This window comes from Nomascus leucogenys, chromosome 21 (genome assembly GCF_006542625.1).
Source record: "Nomascus leucogenys isolate Asia chromosome 21, Asia_NLE_v1, whole genome shotgun sequence".
NCBI lineage: Eukaryota > Metazoa > Chordata > Mammalia > Primates > Hylobatidae > Nomascus > Nomascus leucogenys.
The window spans coordinates 7112649-7135634 of NC_044401.1; the positions used below are offsets into that span (position 1 = coordinate 7112649).

General features: G+C 42.0%; 1 protein-coding gene across 1 annotated transcript; it reads right to left on the bottom strand.

Moving 5' to 3' along the window:
• Positions 1–4805: 4805 nt before the first annotated feature.
• Positions 4806–21021, bottom strand: TIGIT (T cell immunoreceptor with Ig and ITIM domains). Its single transcript, XM_030801793.1, has 4 exons — positions 20891–21021; positions 19136–19465; positions 15313–15419; positions 4806–7186 (listed from the first exon to the last, which is right to left on the bottom strand). Exons 1-4 carry the CDS (start codon positions 20949–20951, stop codon positions 6950–6952), a joined length of 735 nt encoding a protein of 244 aa, XP_030657653.1. The 5' UTR covers positions 20952–21021; the 3' UTR covers positions 4806–6949.
• Positions 21022–22986: the final 1965 nt, after the last annotated feature.

Genomic DNA, 22986 nt, shown 5'->3' on the forward strand with positions numbered 1-22986 from the left:
GGGATGAGCAGGTCAATAGTTTTGAGAGGGAGTTTGTTCCTTTTTTTTTTTCTCATTATACTCTTAAATTGTTGTCAGTTATCAAACAAACAAACAAACAGAAAAATTGTTTGGAAAAACCTTGCATACGCCTTTTCTATCAAGTGCTTTAAAATATAGACTAAATACACACATCCTGCCAGTTTTTTCTTACAGTGACAGTATCCTTACCTGCCATTTAATATTAGCCTCGTATTTTTCTCACGTATATTTACCTGTGACTTGTATTTGTTATTTAAACAGGAAAAAAACATTCAAAAAAAGAAAAATTAACTGTAGCGCTTCATTATACTATTATATTATTATTATTATTGTGACATTTTGGAATACTGTGAAGTTTTATCTCTTGCATATACTTTATACGGAAGTATTACGCCTTAAAAATACGAAAATAAATTTTACAAGGTTTCTGTTTTGTGTGGAAGAGTAATTGATGTTGCTAAGAATGATGTTTGTTTTTTGGGGTTTTTGTTGTTTTTTTTTTAAATGTTACCAGCACTTTTTTTGTAAGTTTCACTTTCCGAGGTATTGTACAAGTTCACACTGTTTGTGAAGTTTGAATATGAAGGAATAATTAAAAAAAAAAAAACTCTTCTCTTGGTTTCCTATTGTGTCTTCTTTATACTGTAGTTTCTGTTTTAGGCAGTTCTCCACATTCTTTCACACATTGTATTCTATGTCTAATCGTAGATTATTTATCCAAACTGAGGACTCTACCTACAATGCCAGAAAAATTCTGAGTATATTAGTCCCCTCAATACAAGAAGTAGGAACTACAGACAGGATTGGTGATGTTGAAGTCACTTTGAGGAAATATAAAGCAAATTGGTGTATTGTCCTATACATGTTCAAACCTCAAAAATGACAAGGATCACTTATTGCTCTAAAATAAGTGAAAATTGATTCACATTTTTTCCTTTTCCACATGCAAATCACAGTCTGCCTGCTGTGGAAATAATCAATCCCATATTATAACAACACTATGCCCACCTATTCTTGTTTCCGCCCATCTCTGTTATCCATGAATCTATCACTGAGTCTCCTTTTTAACTCTTGGGTTTCTCAGCTACATATGCAAAAAAGGGAAGTTCATGGCACAAACATGCCCCTCTTTAATGACTTTGCAGACTCATAAAGGACTCCTATTTGGCCCATAGATTCTTTCTTATAGTGACCCTGGCCATAAAGAGCTCTCTGATCTCATCATTCTTAGAGAAAGTGCTAATATGGTGAAGAAAATTTATATTTTGTTTGTCCTTGGTGAAGTCAACACAAATTAAATTCAATGCACTGTGCAATGTATGAATAAAAGAGAGGAAATTATTTCAGCCATGAGAAGGCTTAAAATCTAACAACTAGATATGAAGAGAGGTTTGTATAAAATCGAGAGCTAGATTGTGCTATTCAGACTCTCAATGCCAAGGAAGTTTCCAAACTAACAGGAAGTTGATAATGGCTAGAGTGAGTCAAGAAAGGGTCCAAAGAATAAGCGGTCCAGTTTGGGGACTCACAAGAACACTAAGCTTTGAGTTGGAGAAGCTGAGTGTGGACAGACATTTCCACCAGTGTGAGGAGCACAAAAATATCCAGGCATGAGCTTGGGATGGGGAGAGTCATCAAGAGACCTCTAGACTGAAAGGATGTCAATAAATTCCTGAGATTTCAACATTACCTCTGTGAATTTAAATATTTACTTCTTGCAATTCAATCGCTGAACTTCTAAGTCAACCTGATTGATATTCTAGAAGTATAAAGAGGAAGAAAATATTTTCATGATGCATAATTTGTCCCTATATCATTTCTGTGAACCAACATCTTAACAATGCCAGCCAGCTTCACCCAAAGTCTTGGATCTCTCTTTGCACTATCCATACACTCTTAAGTTTTCTTCTGTACCTGTTAAAAACATTGTGGTGCAATTTATATACAGGCTGTAATAATTGTAAATGACACATACACTACTCATGGTACTTCACAGTTTACAAAGCTTCTCCTTAATACCCTTCATCTTCACAGTTACACTGTAAATACTGTGATATAGCTATGATTGCACTAATTTATAAAAACAGAGGTTCCGAAATATGTGTTTTTCCAATAAAAAACAATAAACTAGTGCCTGAGGTCAGGTTTTCTGAAATCTAATAATATTTATACCATACCATGATTCTCAAACTTGAGTAATGTGTATGCCCATATGAAGGAAAAAAAATACTTTCACAGACCTCCTCAATGGGAGAGAGTCTGTGATTATTCTTATTATAATATCTAGTAATAAATTCATAATATACATAATTATTTTATTATAGACATTCTTAAATAGGCTCAAACACAACTTACTATGCTTATACCCCTTGTAGAACTATAAAACTAAAAGTTACTAATTAAATACAAGTAAAACTATAAAATTAATAATGTCTACAATAACAATGAGTGCATAGAATGATGCTTTGCTGAATCTAAGTCATGGCTCACAAAGTTAAGTGTACTGCACACATACTTCTGAATACAACATCCCTACACTACAGTGTGCAAAATAAAGCAATTATCACTTCACTTTCCTATTAGTTCAACTACTGCAAAGTCTTCCACTGCTCCACCCATCTGGGAGTAAATGAATCATTTATAAATTAAGCTTCTGTGCCTTTAAATAAACTTGATTATAATCAAGTTTATATGTATAAACACAAACATAGAGGCTAAAACCAATGACAACACTCTAAGGAGGCTATCAATATCCAGATATAGATGACTTCTTTAAAGATTGTCATTTCACTTAAAACACACAATGTTTAAATGCTTACAGAGAACTTGTGGACCCCAAGGCTGTATCTGCAACTCTTAGCTTTCCTTATATCTCAGTTTTTAAGAACATTGATAGATAATTTCAGATACCTTAGTTGCTCCCAGCCGGTTTTGTTGCCTCCATGAAAACTTCTGTGGCATCATTAGCATTACCTGGTGCACATGCTCCTGGGGTAGAACACAATAATATTAACCCAGCATCTTGCAGCTCACAAAGCAGTCAGCCACGTTCCTGCCTCATCTTCTTAAGAATATTAGAAAGATAGTAATATTACCATTTTATAAATGAGGAAATATTTATAAGTCTTTGATAAGTTAAGTGGCTTATCCAAAGTCATGAAACTAATTGCAGAGCTCAGCACTTGAACCAAGTTTCTCAATTCCCAGTCCACTGCACTCCATAATTACTTCTTTTTTGATCTCTGTGAAGTCCATCAGAGTTTTAGTCCCAGAGAAGGTGCTCTTCACAGCCTACATGAAGTCAGAATGAATATAGCCCAAGGTAAGTCCTGTGATGAAAGTCTATTTCTGTATAACCCCTATGAGTTGCAAACTTCTTGACAATTTTGGCCCTATTTACGTGAACTGGACCACTTAGCTACCTCAGATATTTTTTCGCAAAAAAACCTGAAATAAATAAATAAATAAATAAATAAATAATAAATGTACAGCCTGCTTTGACCTCTGGTTTGTCTTGATCAGAGGATGGATACAGGAGAATAGAGGAGATCCTTCAAGTTTCTTCCTGGTGGTAGCCATTTCAAATGCATAACAACTGGAGAGCCATCCAATGTCCTAAAAACACAGCTGTCTGTGTTTTCTCTACATGCAAGGCAATTACTAGAATTGGGATGTCCAATATACTAGCCACCAGTCACATGTTGCTATTTACATTTAAATTTGTTAATTACAATGAAATAAATTTAAAATTCAGTTTCTTTGTCACATTAGCCAAATTTCAAGTGCTCAACAACCACATGCAGCTAGTGGCTACCATACTGGATGGGACAGACATAGAGCATTTCCATAATTGCAGAAAGTTCTATTGGGTAGCATTGGCCTACACTACCTTATGCAAATAAATTATCTCAAACATTGAGTATATCGTTGTGACTTCCAGAAAGCTCAGGCTCTTGCCACACAAAAAGCTCCCCTGTACCTCTTGACAGGTGTGACTTGGAGTAGGTGTGGGAAACTACCAGTTACAGCCATGAAGCAGCACCTGAAAGAATCAGGAGACTAAACAAAACACACCCCACAAATGACGCCACACTGCCCATTGCCCCCTCTCTGTGGGGTGTGGTGTGCCTACCAGAATGCTGTCATTGGTGGATCTCACACCCAGCCTCCCTGCCTGTCCAGCTCAGCACTGATGGAATCTGAATGAACCTGAGTGTATGACGACTCATTTCTGGGGCTCACAGGGGTGAGAAGGGAAAAGGCATGAAATAAAATTGCATAGTGAGGTCCTGTTCACTCATGAAGACCATCTGTCTCAAAGCTCCATGACTCAAAGTTTCTCACATTTGTTTAATATAATTCTCAGGATTATAGATCAGACTTGTATGCCCAGCTTAGAATGTGGTCAGGGAATCAGTATTCCTCCTTGAATGCTCATTCATAGATTTGTCTATTCACTCCTCCTGTTAGGGAATCCACGAGGGGACTCGGAAAAGCCTGGCATCGCTTCCTGTCAGCACTGAGTGTTCCCCTTCCTCAATCTTCTCTGTGATGCTTCCCTACATATTTCCCAAAAGACATCATAAGCGGGAAAATCTTCCTCAAACACTATTTTGAAAGAAAAAGAAATGGAGACCAATAGACATAGATAGACACCCTCCCTGGGTATCAGCTTGGCTTGGGTTTAGCTACTACAGCAGCACAGTCCCATAGAAATATGAGAGCCACATATGCAATTTTAGACTTTCCAGTAGCCATGTTAAAAAGAAAAAGAAACATGAAACTAACGTTAATATTTTATTTCACCCAATACATCCAAAATATTATCATTTTTGACACACAATATACCAAAACTACTGAAATAGTATTCTTATTATTCATATTAAATCTCCAAAATCTAGTGTGATTTTATAATTATACCAATTATAACAGCACATCTTGATTTAAACTAACCCCATCTTAAGTGGTTGATGGCCACATGTGGAAAGTGGCTACGTGGTGGCTAATGCATGTCTCCAGGAATCCAGCTGTGAGATGGTCTTCTCTGGTTCTCAGAGGAGAATCTAGTTCAGTGAGTTCTATTTAAAAAATTTTTTTCAAATTGAATCCCATTTCAGTAACCTGACCCATTTCTAACATCTATAGGCCCTTTTGTATTTTATCACCATCCCAATAGTGTTTATAAATGTTTCCCAATTACCATAATTATGTTAAATAACACCCAACTCTCAGTCCAACCTCTGCCGAATATACACCTCCTCCAAATCAAAACACTACTCCCTTTTCATCATTACATTTTAGTTCACTTCCAATTTGTGAATTGTGTTCTATTTCCAACAGATTTGCACTAATTTTGCAAGAAAAATGCTGTAAACTGCCACAGCAAACAACAACATTTTTACATTTCTCTATCTTTCTTCCAAAGGACTTGGAGCTCTGGACATATTTCAGTTCATTCTTCCTAACTACGTAACCCATTTGGTAGAAAAGTGAAAAAATAATAATAATAAAAATCCTAGGAGAAATAGTTGAATTGTCTTGTTGCTAAAACAATTGTCAACCCCAGTCTAAGTCTTAGGAAGCAGGGCAATGCTTTATTTTTAACCATGGGCAAGACACAGCCTTGCTTCACATTCTCTTTCAGTTCCTTGGCCCATGAAAGAAAATCAGTCACCAGTAAATCCAACCTCCCCGCTCATTCCTCTGAGAGAGATGGTGGAAGGATAAAAGTCTTCTAAGATCCAGCCTGAATGCAATTAAACAGAAATAAGCAGTTCAGTTACCCCAACCCCAGCACAAAGACGTCAGGGAGTGAATAAAAGGGTTCGAAGAAGTTAGTTTGAGGGTGCTTATTTTTTAAACCCTCTGTCACCCCCAGCCCCCCTTTTTCCCCTAGGAAGAGTCCCTATTTTAAAAATCCACATTTTCTTTTTAGTGGGAAACGTTCTTTTTTCAAAGGCTCAAGAGTGTATTGCTGCAGAAAAGGTAGATCAAGGCCCAAATGCTAAGACTTGGCTCCCTCTGTGGGCATGTGCGTTTCCTGGGGCTTCCCCAGCACACACGGCCGGAATAGCCTAGAGGCCTGTATCAGGCCGTCTAATGGATGAGTACATCACAGCAAAAGGAAACTTGAAATGCCTGCCCAGAGAATAAAATCTGAAGTTTGCTGACTCCCTTGGTGCCAGGGCCTTCTTTGTGGGACTTTCAGTTCCAAGAAGTTCCTACAAGTTCCCTAGACAAAACTCCTGCTCCTCCCAGACTAGCCTCAACATCCCCTTGGTGCTCCCAGGCCACTTCATCACAGATAAGCCTGTGCCAACTACCTCACCCCAAACTGTCGTGTCTTCCTGAAGGCCTGTGTATGTCTCCTTCTCTCCTTACTATAATACCTTTTCATGACAACACTGTCTCCCCATTTAACTGTAAGTTCTTGAGGGCAGATACCAAGATTTAGTCACTCTCAAATCTCCCCATAGAGGCTGATACCAGGACTTATTTATAACCTGCCTTTGAATGAGTGAATGTTACTGAAAATGACAGTGAAAAAATGAGATGAGGATGGCTCTGCAGTCATGCCATCCTCGTCACCAACCACAAAACCTTGTAGCCCAAAATGCTGGCCATTATGAGGAATGTGTCTCTCAGAGACATAGGATCTGCTCAAACTTCCAGATTTAAAACCAGGTCAAGATATTTTTTAATTTTGCATTTATGATCAAGATCCATGCTACTCACCCTAGGCCTCCCATAATGCAAAACGGAATAGAAAGAAAAGGCCAAGGAAACGAAGATGGAGAAGAGGATGACATTTATTCACTCAACTGAACACACACACACACACGCAGCACTCATGGAGAGTACAGTTGCTTATAAATTCATCTATAATAGCAAAGACAAAAGTATATCTTCCAGAAGATGCCTCTGGTTGCTAACCAGTCTCTGTGAAGAAGCTGCAGTTACCCAGGCTTCTGTAACTCAGGACATTGAAGTAGTCATGCAGCTCGGCACAGTCCTCTCCCCACTGCTCTCCACAGAGCCCAGCAGGTGCAGCTTCTGCCTGGACACAGCTTCCTGGGGGTGAGGGAGCACTGGGGCTCCATTCCTCCTGCCCAGCTGATTTTCTCCTGAGGTCGCTTTCCACAGAGTGGACTCTGAGGGATTTCTTCTAAAAACAAACAAACTACAAAGTGAGTATGTGGGGATGTTATTCGAAAGTTACTCCCCAATATGACATATATTGAGAGTTATTGTGATCTCTCTCTTCCTTTCTTACACACATGCACACCGGCAAACTTGTGTTCTTACCAACACCAGTTGCTTAGCCCTTAATTTCTCAACCGCATTACAGCTAGATTTAAAAGCTAACTAGTCCACGGAAACTGCACTTACTACATATACCACGTGCCACACACCTTGTTACTTCCTGTTCGCTAAGCTTAGTGAGGCAGCTTTCCGTTCTCTATTTTCTTTTACTCTTTACTGCACTTGACTCTGTTGACCTCTTCCTTTCTGAAATGTTCTCTTTCTCTGGCTCCTTTGGCATCACTCTCTCCTGATTCTCTTCTCCTCCTTTGAACCGCCACCTTCGTCTTCAGCCAGGCCTGCCCCTTTTCTCTTTGCACATCAGCTCCCCAAACCATGGGGTTCCCCAGGGTTCTGCTCTCTGCTTTCTCTCACGCTAAACATGCTCTCTGAGCGACTTCATGAGCATCTACTTTCTTATATCTACAACCACCATCTGTCCTCTGAAGATGCCCAAATCTCTATCTAAACTAGCCCAGGCTTCTGCCCTGAGCTCCAGATGCAGGTGTCCACCTGTCCACTGGGCATCATCACCTGATGACCCATGGCAAGCTCAGACTCAACTTGTCTCAAAAGAAACCATCACATTCCCACCCCAACAAACCACTCCTGCCCCTATATTCACTGCCCTGGTTTATGGCAGCAGCTGATCAGAAATCTGGAGGCTAATGTTCAACTCGATTTATCTGTAAAACTTCATCCAATTTTAATCCTAGGCAGTTCTGAAATCTACTCCCTCTTTTCCATCTCTATATCCATGTCTTCTATCACACCTGGGCTTCATCCTCACTGTTTCTGGACTCCCTGTTACTCTAGTCCAACTCCACATGGTCACCAGCACAGTGATTTTCAAAAACAAAAGTTGTGTCAGTCCATATTTCCGCCTAAAACTCTTCAATGGCTCCACTGTATATAGGAGGGTGCTTAACCTGAGTTGCACAGCTGGATTTCAGGGGATTTGTAAATTGTATAGAAAATTTTGCCCAAGAAGAAAATCCATAATTTCACTACATTCCTCACAAGAAACTGTGATGATCCCCAAAACATCCCTTGTCATGATCCCAAAAACACCCCTTGTGATGGTCCCACTCACCTTTCCAGCTTACATGCTAGGAAAAATGCTAAGTGCCTTACATTAATTATTATTTGACTGAAGTTTTCTCGTGACCTTATGAAGGCAATGCCATAATTATCGGCATTTTACAGATGAGAAAACAGAGGTTCATCAAAGTTAGGTGGTACAGCTACTCAAGTGGTTGAGTTGGGACCCAAACCTAGGACTGTCTGATTCCAAAGAACATGCTCCTAAATAACACAGTCTATGGGCGCTCAAGGTCTGTAGTGAATGCTGTTGTGCCTGTCATAGCTAATTTTAGGTATCAGCTTAACTGGATTAAGGGACCTGAGAGAGCTAGTAAAGCCCATTTCGGTGGGTCTGTGAAGGTGTTTCCAAAGGAGATTGGCATGTCAGTTTGAGTGAAGTGAGTGGGTAAGATACACTCTAAATGTAGCCAGGCACTATCCAGTCACCTGGAGGCCTGCCTTTCCCAAAACAGAAGAGAGGCAAAATTGTACTTTCTCTCCTTGGAATTGGGACACACTCTTCTCCTCCTGTCCTTGGACATCAGGACACCAGGCTCCCTGGCTTTTGGACTCCAGGACTTAAACCAGTGCTCCCGACCCTGGGTTTTCAGGCCCTTAGCCTTGGACTGTGAATTACACCAACAGCCTCGGTGGTTCTGAGGCTGTTGGACTTGAACTGAGCCATGCTACCAGCATCCCAAGGTCTCCAGCTTGCAGACAGCCTGTGGTGAGACTTCTCAGCCTTTACAATCACATGAACAAATTCCCCTAACAAATCCCTCCTCATCTATCTATCTATCTATCCATCCATCCATCCATCCATCCATCCATCTATATCTCTTATTGGTTCTGTCCCTCCAGAGACCCATAACTAATGTACAGTTCCTGCTCAGATCTCTCTACCTGACCAGCACTCCCATTTTCCAGATGCTGGGAGTGTACGCTGTGAGCTCACAGCAGCCCCTTCTCTGGAGAATTGCTCTTGGGCCCTCCCTGGTGAGCAGCCAAAAGTAATGACTGACCTAGGTGGATTTCCAAAATGCCAGCTCCCTGCCTAAAGGTTCAACCAGCTCTGTACAATTCTTGCTTCAGCCAAGTCTCCAGCTGAGACCATATCCATGCTGAGCTTTCTTCCCTTAGCCCTCCCTATACTGCTTCCTTCATACTTTTCATCTGAGAGCTGTCCCAATAAGTCATTCTCACCAAAATTTGCATGTCAGGCTCTATTTCCGGTGGCCTGATCTAAAACAGTTGCTGCTGGGAATAGTCCTAGAAGGCAGCCTGTAAGAACAGGATTGCAGAAGGGGATCACTCACCTGCTAGATGGCAACACAAACCCCATGACTGGTGGTGAAATGAGATGGGACACAGATGGATGGGAACTATGAGCTGGTGCACTGACTCTAACATTTGAGATGTATAGGGTAAATAGTTAGTGTTAGAACTCTGGAATTGGGTCAATAGTATAGGGTAAATAGTTACTATTAGGACTGAAAATTGACTTTTGCTAAATTGCACCAATGGACTGAAGTGAGAAAATGACAGCCTCAGATCTATCAGCAACTCAAAGTGTGAGAGTTAAAGCTCCTCCTTGGCAGCAGTTAAGAGACACTCATCTATCCACAGCTGAAGACCAGGTATATAAGCTAATTGTAAGAGGGACAGGACTTTAAAGAAGGCGGATTCTAAGCCTAGGTAAATTTTCTATGCTAAAGCTAGCATCTTGATGGTAGAGGAGGAGTCTCCTGAAACTTGGAATGAGAATCTCTGGAAAGATGCATTTGAGAGCCAGGAACCACCTGCTTCTCTTATACCATCTGGAGCTGCAGAAGTGGCCCACTTCCCCTTGATGGAAGAGAATCCCTGCTGGGCCCTTCCTCTGCCTCCCCTACTGTCCATCAGGCCCGTAATTAGGATAAAATCTCAGCCCATGCTAATGGAGGAAGTGCTGGGTCTGCTAAGAGAAGAGAAAGGTTATATACTAAAGGACCTGGCTAACATCTAGTGGCAGGGACTGGGAGAAGATGCCTAGGCATGAATTCTGGAGGTGATGGATTGTGGTGGGGGGTAGAACATGAGACTGGATAAGGGATAATGTGTCAATATTGGAACACTCAATATTTAACATCCTCACAAGGGCCCCAGGAGATGATTCTGATATACTGCTGTCAATAGAGATGACAACACTGCTTTGGCAAACTATGGAAAAGGGAAACAAAATGCTCAGAGAAGCAAGAATGCTGGAATAAACCTACTAAATCAGAAATTTTTTGATTTAGAGTTTTGTGGGTCAAATATGGCCTACTGCTGGTTTTTTACAGCCCTTGAACTAAAGATGGCTTTTATATGTTAAGTGTTTTTTAAAAACAAAAATAGTTTTAAAAAGTAATATCTTCTGCACAGCAAAAGAAATAATCAGCAGAGTAAACAGAAAGCCCACAGAATGGGAGAAAATATTTGTAGACTATATATCCAACAAAGGGCTAATATCCAGAATCTACAAGGAATTCAAACAAATCAGCTGAAAAAAAAATCTCATCAAAAAGTGGGCTAAGGACATAAACAGACAATTCTCAGAAAAGAATATACAAATGGCCAACAAACATATGAAAAAATGCTCAACATCACTAATTATGAGGGAAACGCAAATCAAAACGCAATACCACCTTACGCTTGTAAGAATGGCCTTAATCAAAAAATAAAAAAATAACAGACGTTGGCATGGATGTGGTGAAAGGGGAACACTTTTACACTGCTTGTGGAAATGTAAACTAGTACGACTATGGAAAACAGTGTGGAGATTCCTTAAAGAACTAAAAGTAGAACTACCATTTAATCCAGTAATCCCACTACTGGGTGTCTACCCAGAGGAAAAGAAGTCATTATATAAAAAGCAGCACAATTTGCAATTGCAAAAATGTGGAACCAGCCCAAATGCCCATCAATCAATGAGTGGATAAAGAAATTGTAGTGTGTGTGCGTGTGTGCGTGTGTGTGTGTGTGTGTGTGAATATATATATACATATATATGTGAATATATATATACATATATATGAATATATATATATATATATACATATATATTAATATATATGTATATATATATATACACACACCATGGAATACTACTCAGCCATAAAAAGGAACAAAATAATGGCATTTGCAGCAGCCTGGATGGAATTGGAAACCACTACTATAAGTGAAGCAATTCGGGAATGAAAAACCAAACATTGTATGTTCTCACTCAGAAGTGGGAGCTAAGCTATGAGGATGCAAAGACCTAAGAATGATACAAGGGACTAATGGACTTTGGGGACTCAGGGGAAAGAGTGGGAGAGGGGTGAGGGATAAAGGACTACACACTGGGTACAGCGTACACTGTTCAGATGATGGGTGCACCAAAATCTCAGAAATCACCACTAAAGGACTTATTCCCCAAAAACCTATTGAAATAAAAAATACATAAAAAATTTAAAAATGTAAATTTATAGAATGAAAAACTAACATTTTATTACACATAAAAATTATATGAAATTAACATTTTAATGTTTATAAATAAAGGTTTGTTGGAACAGTCATAGTCATTCATTTATATATAATCTATAGCACTTTCACACTACAATGGCAGAGTTGAATTGTTGCAACAGAGACCATATGACCTACAAACCCAAAAAGATATACTATCTGTCCCTTTACAGAGAAATTTTGCCAATCCCTGTACTGAATAATTTCCAAAATCCAATAGCTGATTATATTGGCTCTTCTAGGGAAGATCCAGAGAACATCCCTTAAGATAATAGCAACAATAAAGTGGATAAAAGGAAAAAGAAAAAGAATATCCCTTTTACTAAGCTGGAAAAGAATGTGCTAGGGGAGCTCCAGCATCAGTGAGAAGTTTGGTGGTATCTCTCCTCTACAGGCTAGGGCTAAAGTAGGGGATGCTTTTACAGAACTGGATCCCTAGTAGCAATGAGGATGAGGAGATCCCAAAATAGTAGAGAACAGATAGCAGCACTTAAGAAACAAAATGGATGTAATTACTTCAATGGGAGCCAAGAAAACCTGATCTGTGGGGATATTAAAATGGTTAATAGAGCACGGTGTGCCCAGGAGAAATACAGCTGGGCAGCCAAGAAGGGTATTGCTTACATACATAATCAAAAGAGGTCAAGACTACAAGAGAGAAGGCTGAAGCCAGCCAACCCCACGGAAAGTCAAAATCCTTTGTCCAGTGTTCATGTCTATGAGCACCACTTGTATGGATACCAGCCATTTGCCTCTTGGCTCTACTCTCTAACTTTCTCCACCCTATTCTGTGCCCTATGAAGACTGTACTAAATGTACTGCATCAACGAGTCCCCTTATCCTCCAACCTAAGTTTGAGGTCAGCCAATGCAAAGCAACAGTAGGGGAATGGAGAGAGGAACGAGATGAGGGTATGTAGTTCCCTTTATTCTTTCTGCAGGGTGGCCTTGGACTGGTTGTGACCCTCCAGCAAAGACTACAACAATTCTGAAGGAGACCCCTCCACATAACTCTCTCCTTCCAGGCTCCAATAATTAGCCCCTCCCCTCCCCTTTGAAGAACTAGGAATGGTTACAATACCTTGCTACTCCTCCTTGTGGTGTCCTTACATCCTACTAGACTTCTGGAAATCCTATTATTAAACTGTCTTCAAACAACCCAGTTTGAGTACTGCATGTTCCCTGCTGGAACCCTGAATAATGCAAGTATAAAATGCTTTGAGCAAGGAGAGAGAGACAGAAGACTGGCAACTATAGCCAAAGTACAGGAAAGATGCAGAGAGGACCTGCACTACACAGGAAGCAGTGGAATGTCAGAGAGGGCTGGGGGATCAAACACTGTAGAAAGGGGGCAACAGGACTCAATAGGTCTCTTCACCTTTTCCTCTTTCTCTACCCTCCAGATGACCAAAGTTAGTCCAGGTGCCCAGAATGAAAATTAACCAGTCTTGAATCCTTAACAGGAAAAGTTGTTCAGCTCCTTCTAAAGAGCCTTTGATTCTTTTATTCCAGACCATCAGGACACTGCTAACAGCAGAGAACCTGTTCACCAACCATCATCACAGCTCCCTTCCAAGCTAAGAGATCAACTTTCATCTTCTTCACCTCCCCCCTCTATTCAATCATATTTCTCTTGTCCTCACCTTCCCATAGAGGGTTCCTTTCCTCATTATGTCTATTGTGATAGCCAACACATAAATGAAAATATTACAGATCATTGACTTTCCCAATAGCACCAGCCATATCTCAGCCACTGCAGTTCAACCAGGCTGCAGAATTGAGTTGTTAATTGAATGGAATTAGAATTGGAGGAAAAGTGGGTTAGGATCTCAGGCGGAGGGTCTAGGGTAAAGGTAGAAATTACAAACTTGCATTTCCCAAAATATTTATGTGGTGACTTGAATTAAGGCGACCTGGGCTGAGCTGACTTAAAGGGCCCAAGAGATCAGACAAAGCAAGGAGTGGAAATTCTTTCACTCCTCCCAATCAATGCCAGTAGCTGATGACATAAATTTCACTGACATAATTCTTCATTATTTATAAAGATTTTACATGAAATATGCCACTTGTTCATCACAACTCTATGATATAAAGCAAGCTGAATTATAATACGGCTATGGTTTTAATGTGTCCCCCAAAAGGCCATGTGTTGGAAACTTAATTACCATTGTAATAGTATTAAGTGGTAATGCTTTTAAGAGGTGATTAGGCCATGAAGATCTGCCCTCATGAAGGGATTAACGCCATTATCTCAGGAGTGGGTTAGGTATCATGGGAGTAAGTTCCTAATTAAAAGGATGAGTTTGGCCTCATTTCTCTCTCTCTCTCTCACATGCACGCACTCATCACATGATGCCTTCTGCCACGGACCTTGCCATGAACCTTGCCAAATGCACCATGCTCCTGGACTTCCCAGCCTCCAGAACCATGAGCCAAATAAACTTCTTTTCTTTATAAATTTCCCAATAATTGTATTCTGTTACAGCAGCAGAAAATAGACTAAGACAAATCCCCATTTTATATATAAGGAAATGAAGACCTTGAAAGATTAAGTAACTTTCCTAAAAGCATACACTCATTGCCAAAACTAGAAACTAGATCTTTCAATTCCCCATTCATTACTCTTTCAGCCACAAAAACTCTTAAGCTAAACAGAGGATTTACAACCTGCTGATCTTGCCATGCCCACTTTACCACTATTTTTTTTTTTTTTTTTTTTTTAGAGATAGAGTCTTGCTCTGTTGCCCACACTGGAGTGCAGTCGTAGCTCACTGCAGCCTTGAACTCCTAGAGTGAAGTGATCCTCCCGCCACAGTCTCCCGAGTGGGAATTATGTCTATTGTGATAGCCAACACATAAATGAAAATATTACAGATCACTGACTTTCCCAATAGCACCAGCTGTATCTGTGGCTCCTGAGGTGTGAGCCACAGCTCCTGGCCTAACCCTACATTTTTGGAGTGTTTATTTCTCATTCTACAGACATGCTGGGTAGCCTAGCACTACCAGAGAGTTGTAATAATCAAAAGAGCTAATGTGCAGAAAGCTCTAGCATATATAGATGCCCACGATGCATCAAAATCATAGTAGATAAACTCTCAGAGTAGTGGCTTAAGGGATAAGCAGAAACCAGGAGTTACAGATGACAGCAAGATGAGTAGGAAACAGGTCCAGCTGTCGAGGGGGTCCCTCCCTATGAGAGGGACAAGGGAAGAGCATAAATAACTGCACTAATAGGCAGAACAAATGCCAGGAAAAAGGAACAAAGAGCACTGGGGAAGATCACATCTGGGTCTATCTCTGGGTGGAAAGAGAACCTGAAAGGACCAGGGTGGCAGAGGTGGGGGTGCCCATGACTGAGATGTGCAGCTAGAGCCATTACCTTTCTAGCCAACACGACCACCACGATGACTGCTATGCAGATGACCACCAGCGTCGTGGCCATGGCTCCAAGCAATGGAATCTGGAACCTGGCACTGTGCTCAGCCACTAGAGGGAGGACAAAACAGAGATGAGTGGCAGAAGCCAGAAGTGAAGCTGATTTCCCCAGGGCAGCCCGAGCTTCACGGCAGAGAGGTGAGGATTGGCCAAGCCCTTTGTGTAACCATGGGACTGGAGTCTTTAAGCCCAACACTTTGGACAGCAGAGTTTCCACCTGGCCCATCATGAAATCAATGACTGATCTTTTCAGCAGTGGTGTACCTTGTATATTTGACACCAGAGCAGGTCATTTTAACATTCCTTTCTTCTATTTGGCAAAATCATTTTTGGTAATCATGAAATGAAACAAATAGTAGCTCCAGAAAAAAACTCAGAAAGTGAATATTTTCTTTTATTGAACTTCAAATATGAAATCATATCAATAAAAATATTTTATTCAAAATTAAAATAAAGTTAACATTAAATTACAAAAATGAAAAAAAGTGTGTAACCTTTTACCTTAAGCCTGTAACACTTATTCCCAGCTAGGCTGTGAAACCCTGGAGGGCATGAGGCTCTGGACTCTTATCCTTTGCTGTTTTCTCAGCATCTGACACATAGTGAATGCTCAGTAAATATTTGTGGCATAAGTGAAATCATGAACTAGTGAATCTCATTAAGGGATAACATGTAAGTGGAAGCAAGAAGATGCAGGAGGGGAGTTTTGAAGAGATGAGTAAGATCTGACCCAAGAAGAATGTGAGAAAAAGAGCACCTTCACCCCCACGCATGCTGTGCTGCAGGTGGGTTTCCAGGCTGCCCCAGGAGCTCGGGCAGTACTCAGGTATCCAGGGGAGTCTTCAAAGGAGAAGGGTGCAGCAGAAAGCCTTGCATCTCATCCCTCTAACTAAGGGTCTGGGTTGCTAAAAGGTAGCTTAGGAATCCAATCCATAGTAAGACAAGGGTGGTGCCTGCAGAATTCCAATTCCCCAGAACATGTTCCTCCTGCCTTGAGGGACTCAGTCACAGTGGGCCAGGATGGCCCCTGGTTAGCCATAGCCATACAGTTAGCTCTGGAGGAAAGAGGGCAGATGGAAAGCAAAGGGGTCATAGAGAACACACTGCAGCAGGTAAGAGGGGCTGCAGAGGGCTATCCATAAAACCAGGAAAGGATATATGATCAGTTTGGGGACAGAGCCAGATTGGAGCCAGGGTTAGGCCTGGGTTCTCTTACACCTTGGGGACAGATGAAGATAGATGGAGTTAAAAGCATGTTGAGGTTTAGGGAAGATTGTGATAATGAGTTTGGTTAGGTTTAAGGATAAGTTCGAGATACAACTGGGACCAGAGTGGAACTTGGGATATTAGATATATCAATTTCATTGGAATTTTTGGTTTGAAATAAAAGCACCAATGTCTCCATTCACAGTTATGGTCATAGAACAAAGACATCAAGGTCTTTGAAACAGAAGCAGCCCTGAGTAAGCATGACATCACTACCTGCAGAGTGGGGAAGGGGCGGACTCTGTATAAGGGTTACTTAAAACTTCTGCCTATTAACCAGGTTAACTTTGGGGTTAAGTACAATTTTAGCATAAAGGTTAGGAATAGCTTAAATATTACAGATAGTATTAGGATAGGGACTTGGACTAAGGTTTGAGATTAGGTTCAAAAAGAAGCCAGGGTTGGCACTAATGCAAGTAATTAAGGAGAGTTAGCATTCCACGTAAGCAACTGACCACTTGGGAAACAAGAGGGAAGAGCCAAGTGACCAATGGTGTTCCCTGGAGTCTGCAATGGCAAAAGGGTGAAAACATACAGGCTTTGTGGGGAGGCTGCACAGGGGTCCAATAGAACATCTTCTGATCTCTCTCCCCAGGGGTCCATGAGCCACAGAGAAGAATTTGCACTTTCATTTCCCCAGGTTCAGGCTGGGAAACAGCTGTGCCACTGTGGCCTTGGGGAGAAGCGTGCATGTCAGGACCACCGATCCGTGAATGGCCTGGCCTGGAGATTAGCAACCAGACATAGCTCCCATGTGGTCTTCAGTTGCTGGGACCACCACTCCACAGGGGCCTTCTGCCTGATGAACTCCCTCCCTGTTCCTGGTCCTGCCGTCTGGTGATGGGTCCTCTGGCATATGACACTGGGGTAAAGAGGCCAGAATGGTCAAGGCCATCACTTGGTTACTTTGCCAAAATCTAGGTCCCCTCCCCTGCTTATTGTCCCAGGCCTCCTCTAACCATGAACCAATAAATAGCATAAAAACTAGCCCTTATTAAGTTAAGCTTATTACCTGTCTAGCACTGTTGTAAGACGTTACTTGTATCAACTCATGAAATTATTTGCCACATTTTATCGACAAGAAAACTGAGAAAAAAAAGTACATAATTTACCCAGATTTCGTGGGGTCAACTGCAATAGTCAACCCAGACAGTGCAATTCCAGAGCCTCGGCTCTTAATCGGTCTTTGTTTGGCCTATGTGAAATCAGTTAAGAAGTAACACTTTGGGAGGCCGAGGCGGGCAGATCACTGGAGGTGGGCAGTTTGAGACCAGCCTGACCAACGTGAAGAAACCCCGTCTCTACTAAAAATACAAAATTAGCTGGGCATGATGGCACATGCCTGTAAACCCAGCTACTCGGGAAGCTGAGGCAGGAGAGAATCGCTTGAACTCAGGAGGCGGAGGTTGCAGTGAGCTGAGATTGCGCCATTGCACTCCAGCCTGGGCAACAAGAGCGAAACTCCATCTCAAAAGAAAAAGAAGTAACATTTGAAAGGAAGCTTTAAGGTAACCTTTTATCTTCTCAGTTTACACATGTTTTGCGACCATATAACTTAATCTCCAACATAACTGATAGCAGTAAATAGGAGTTCTGAGGATGCAGTTTAGTAGAACCAAAACATCTGTGTTAAAATCAGCTCTACCACTCTGAGCAACTCCTAAGCCCCAGCTTCCACCTGCATCAAACAAATGGGAATCATACTAATAGTTAACACTTATACAGCACTTACCATGTTCCAGGCATTGTTCTAAGGACATCTTCTTGTAGTAGGGAATTTAATCCTACATTAGCATCGCATAAGGTCTTATATTCATCTTCCTTTCACAGACGAGAAAACTGATGCACAGAGAAGCTAAGAAATCCTGTCTGACGGCAACAGCAGAGCCAGGATTTGCACCCAGACTGTCTGATGTCAGAGTCTGAGCTTTTAACCATGGTACTATAGTGTCTCTCAGATAAGATAAGAATCCTTTTCTAACCTCTGGGAATTGGTTTAAATGTGCAGGTGGATAATGAATATGAGGGCATTTTGGAAACTTGGAAGTACCACACAAATGTAAATCATTGTACAATTAAACTTAGCACCAGCTGTGCTTTGTTTTTAACCAGCTCTAATCTTTATACACTTAGGGGTTAATTCTAATTTGCACAATTATACTAAACCAATAAATGGGAACTTTTGCATATGACCTCATCAACTGGTCTTCCTAGAAAATACAGGTAAGATGTGCTTCTTACATAAGAACAGTGGTTCTCAGTATTGGCTGCCCATTAGAATCACCTGGAAATGCTTTTAGCCCCTACCTTGTTTAGCTCTGCTATTAGGGATTCTGATTGAATTGGTCTGGGTGAGGCCTCGGCATCAGTATGATTTAAAATCTCCTCAGGTGATTCAAATGTGATCCCAAATTGAGAAGCCCTGCTGTGCAGTGTTTTGGGATTGCATTTTCTATGCTAGAGGGAGAGGTTTATCCACCAACTTGCTCCAGCAGGAATACCTGAGCTTTCTAGGACCTCCAGGAAGATTCTCCCTGTGTAAGTCCCATCAGGGTAGGTGTGATAGATGCAGAAGTACTCCCCTGTGTCGTTCATGGTCAGCGACTGGAGGGTGAGGCCCAGGCCAGGGCCTGGGGCCACTCGATCCTTGAAGGATGGGGAGATGTGCCACCCCAAGTCAGCATTACAAATGGCCAGAAGCTGGTCCTGCTGCTCCCAGTTGACCTGGGTCACTTGTGCCGTGGTGGAGGAGAGGTGACATTGTAAGATGATAGAGCCACCTTTCTCTGCAGAAATGTTCCCCATTGTTTCTATTGTGCCTGTCATCATTCCTAGGGAAGAGTACAAAGCACATGTGAGTCCTGGGTCAGGAGCTGGCCTTCAACCTTCCTAGAAAAGTTCTAAGGGGCTTTGAGGCCCCAACTGGGTTTTGGAATGATAGTTTCTCCAGTCCGTCCTGTTGCTCCTCCATAGAGGCTGTAATTATTTCCTGTTTCTTCCATTTCAAGAGACGCTCCTCTCCATGCCTGTTATTCAAGGCTCCCAGTCCCCCACTCAGGTTGTCTTTCCAGTCTTCTCACCCTTCTCCACACATCTCTACTCCAGCCCAGCCCAGCCCATCTCCTCCCCACCCACTGCCCTATGCTTCCAGAGCTGACTTCTGCCCCTCTTTATGCCTCACCCACAGGGAGGCTGGTCAAGGCTGTACTCCCTCCACGCCTCCTAGAAGACCCCAACCCATCTCAATCTCCCTTCTCCTTTCACATTCACTGCCTGTATTGTATAATTAGCACCTTACTAAATGCCTGGCTTATGACTACACAACTTAGCACGTTGCCCCCTCAGCATATTCTGCTGTGTAGCTTCATGGCCAGCTTGTTATTTTCATAGGCCTATTTTGTCTACCCACTTAGAATATAAGCCCTTGTCAGCTGACACCACCTCTTCTGTTTTTATTTTGTTTTGTTTTTATGTTTCTTCCTGCGGCCTAGTTCTGTGCCGGATGCATTATCCTTTGAAATAAAACCTTGCTGTTTGGTTGATTGTCATTTGCAGTGCCTGAAAAAACCTTCAGGAAAGTCAAGAAATCCAATAGCAAAGGAAGCTTAGCAGGAAACCCTGCTTCTCCCAGGCATAACCACCCTCTCAGCACTTAACCTCTCCCCAGCAACCCTGGGCACATCTCCATGCTCAGATAGTTCAGAAAGCAACATAAAAACTAATTTATACCCTAGTTTTTAAATATTTGTGTTCCCCTCCCTCAGAAATATTTGTCTCCGATTTTTAATATAGAAGAAATAAATTTAACAAAAAAATCAGTCTCTAGTGGTAGAATCTCTGGAATCTGTGAAAAAGACATTTTCAATTCACAGAGAACTTATGATGTTTTCCCAGAAAGTTCCTGAAAGGCAACAGAAAAGAAGCTGGAGCAGAAATGAGCTTCTAAAAGCAAACTGGCAATGCCTCCTGCCCAGCCCTTCTTCTTCTCCTGCTCCTTCTTGTGCTGGCCAGTCAGGCTCCTCCAACCCCGAGAGTCTAAAAAGTCCTTCATCTGCCACCAAAAACAGAACCACGCCTCATTCTCAGAGATTGTCCTTTCTTACATAAGAGTACACAGGACTCTAAAAGTTGCAATTTCTTTCTCTCAAGCAGCTGTGGCATGCTCTTGGAGTCTTCCCTACACAAGCACCCAAGTCTCCACACCAAGTTTAGCCTTGTTTTTCCTCCCTGCTGCTCTGCTGGGTTTCAGGGCTTACCTGAGGTGAGGGAAGCCTGCCTCAGCCCCTGGGCCCAGATCAGGAGGAGACACCACCGCATGCTTCTGCCCAGAGGGCCTACAGGAAGCAGATGTGGCCTCTTCTGCCACCGAAAGTAGCCGACTGCAGATAGGACGGTAAAACTGAGCCTCTGAGAAAAGACGGTCTCGGAAAAACCAAGTTTGGCAAAAACCATGTTAAAAACACATAAAGTTTTCAACAAATACACAAACTGCATAGGGTGAGCCACAAGAAAGGCCATGAAGGAAACATTTAAAAATAAATGAAAATTGTGGTTAGAGGTACACTCGTCTTTGGATTATAATTAGTCAATCTATTGTTTTTAAGTTCTGTCTTAATGTGTTTCATTGTAGGGACTTACAGGCCAGGGACTGCACTTGAAATCTAATAAACAGGTGAACGAGAAGTGTTTACTTGGGGGATGATACATGGATGGGACAAAGGTCTTGGACAAACACAGCAACTTTCCCTTGAAGAAGGTCTTCTCTTTGAATCTTATTTCTTTTGTCTTGTTTATCTGGACTGAGACTTTGTTGAATTCTGGCTTAATTTCTCTGGTGCAGTAGGATCAGAGGAGATTAGAGGAGAGAGCTTTCCTGTGCACAGTGACCTCATGAGAGCTGCAAATGCAAAGAAGCGTGAGCCCCTGGGAGCTGACCCAGGAGAGGGATTGGTTGACATTTGCCTGGAGCTCCCAGCCTATTACCAGGTCCTACTATGGACCCATCCTTCTTTCTTCCCTCCCTCCCTTCATTCATTTGAAAGTCCCTGAGTGCCTACAAAGCACCAACCTCAACACCAGGCTCTGAAGATATGAGAGTAAATAATCACAGCCCCTACCCTCAAATAGTTTACAAAGCTTGTTCCTTGGTGAACTCAGTCAGGAGAGCGGGTAGAGGATCCACATTCACCTGCCTTGCAGGTTCTCAACACAGTTACCTTGGGGATGCTCCATGTTGTACATCCTGAAAATCTGCATCTGCACCCAAAAGCATCTGAAGCCTGGTGCCCCGCCCCTTCCATTCCAGCCATGCACCTCTACCATTTCACACCATCCAGGCTCCTACCCTTCTTCTCCCTTGCAAGGTCTTCTATCTCAGGCCAGTCGTCTCCCCTCTCTGGGTTCTGCCTATTCCCAACTCTATGACTTGTATACCCCTTATACCCCACCTCCAGACCCTTAGACAATATACGGCCTTACCAGCTTCTCTCTGCCTACCCAATGCAACCTGTCCTTCAAGGCTCACATCAAGAGATGCCTTGCCTTTCAATAGCTACAAAGCCTTCAGCTGAAGGAGAAATAATACCTAATGTGTGACCAAGGGAAGGTGCCGAGGTTGAACTGGAGGGATGTTTCCCAAACTCACTAAGGCCGGGGAGCCAGGAGCGGCAGGGCCAAGAGCAGCTAGTGGGACTACAGCACAGAAAGTGGTGGATACTAGGATTTGGGCTATAAAAATTTACAGCCTGTGTTTCCATAGTGGGGCTGGGTGGGAGCCAAAGAGGTGAGACTTGTCTTATACAATGAGATATCCAAAGAAACTTAGAGTTGGTTTTAAACAATTGTTAAATAATTTTTCTGTTTTTTGCTAAGTAACCAGTCCAAAGAGGAACATGGTCAAGTCCATTTTGATCAATGGTGCTCTCGAGGGGGATGATTAACAGACTGGGTCTAAAGTCATCCTGTTTGGTGACCTTGGAAAACTTTCTCAACCTCCTGAAGGCTCAGTTTCCCCATGTGCATATAGGAATAAGAGTACCTCTTTCGTAGGGTTGTGAGGATTTAACACACTAGTGTTTGGTGAGGTGTTCAGCACAGTGCCTGGAAGATGGCAGGGGTTCAATACATCAATAATAGTATTGATAACAATATTAATTAAGGAAGTGAAAGGAAAATTGGAGGACAATATCCCTATCTATATAATGTGCTTTGTCAAGAGTAAAATCCTAGTCTCCAGACTCCAAGGCCAGGGTTCCACCCAGCCTCTTCATTCTGCCCTCCTTATCTGATAGAACAGGAGGACAGCATGTTTCTGCAGGAAAGTGACCACTTGCCAGCTAGACCCTGAGGCTGC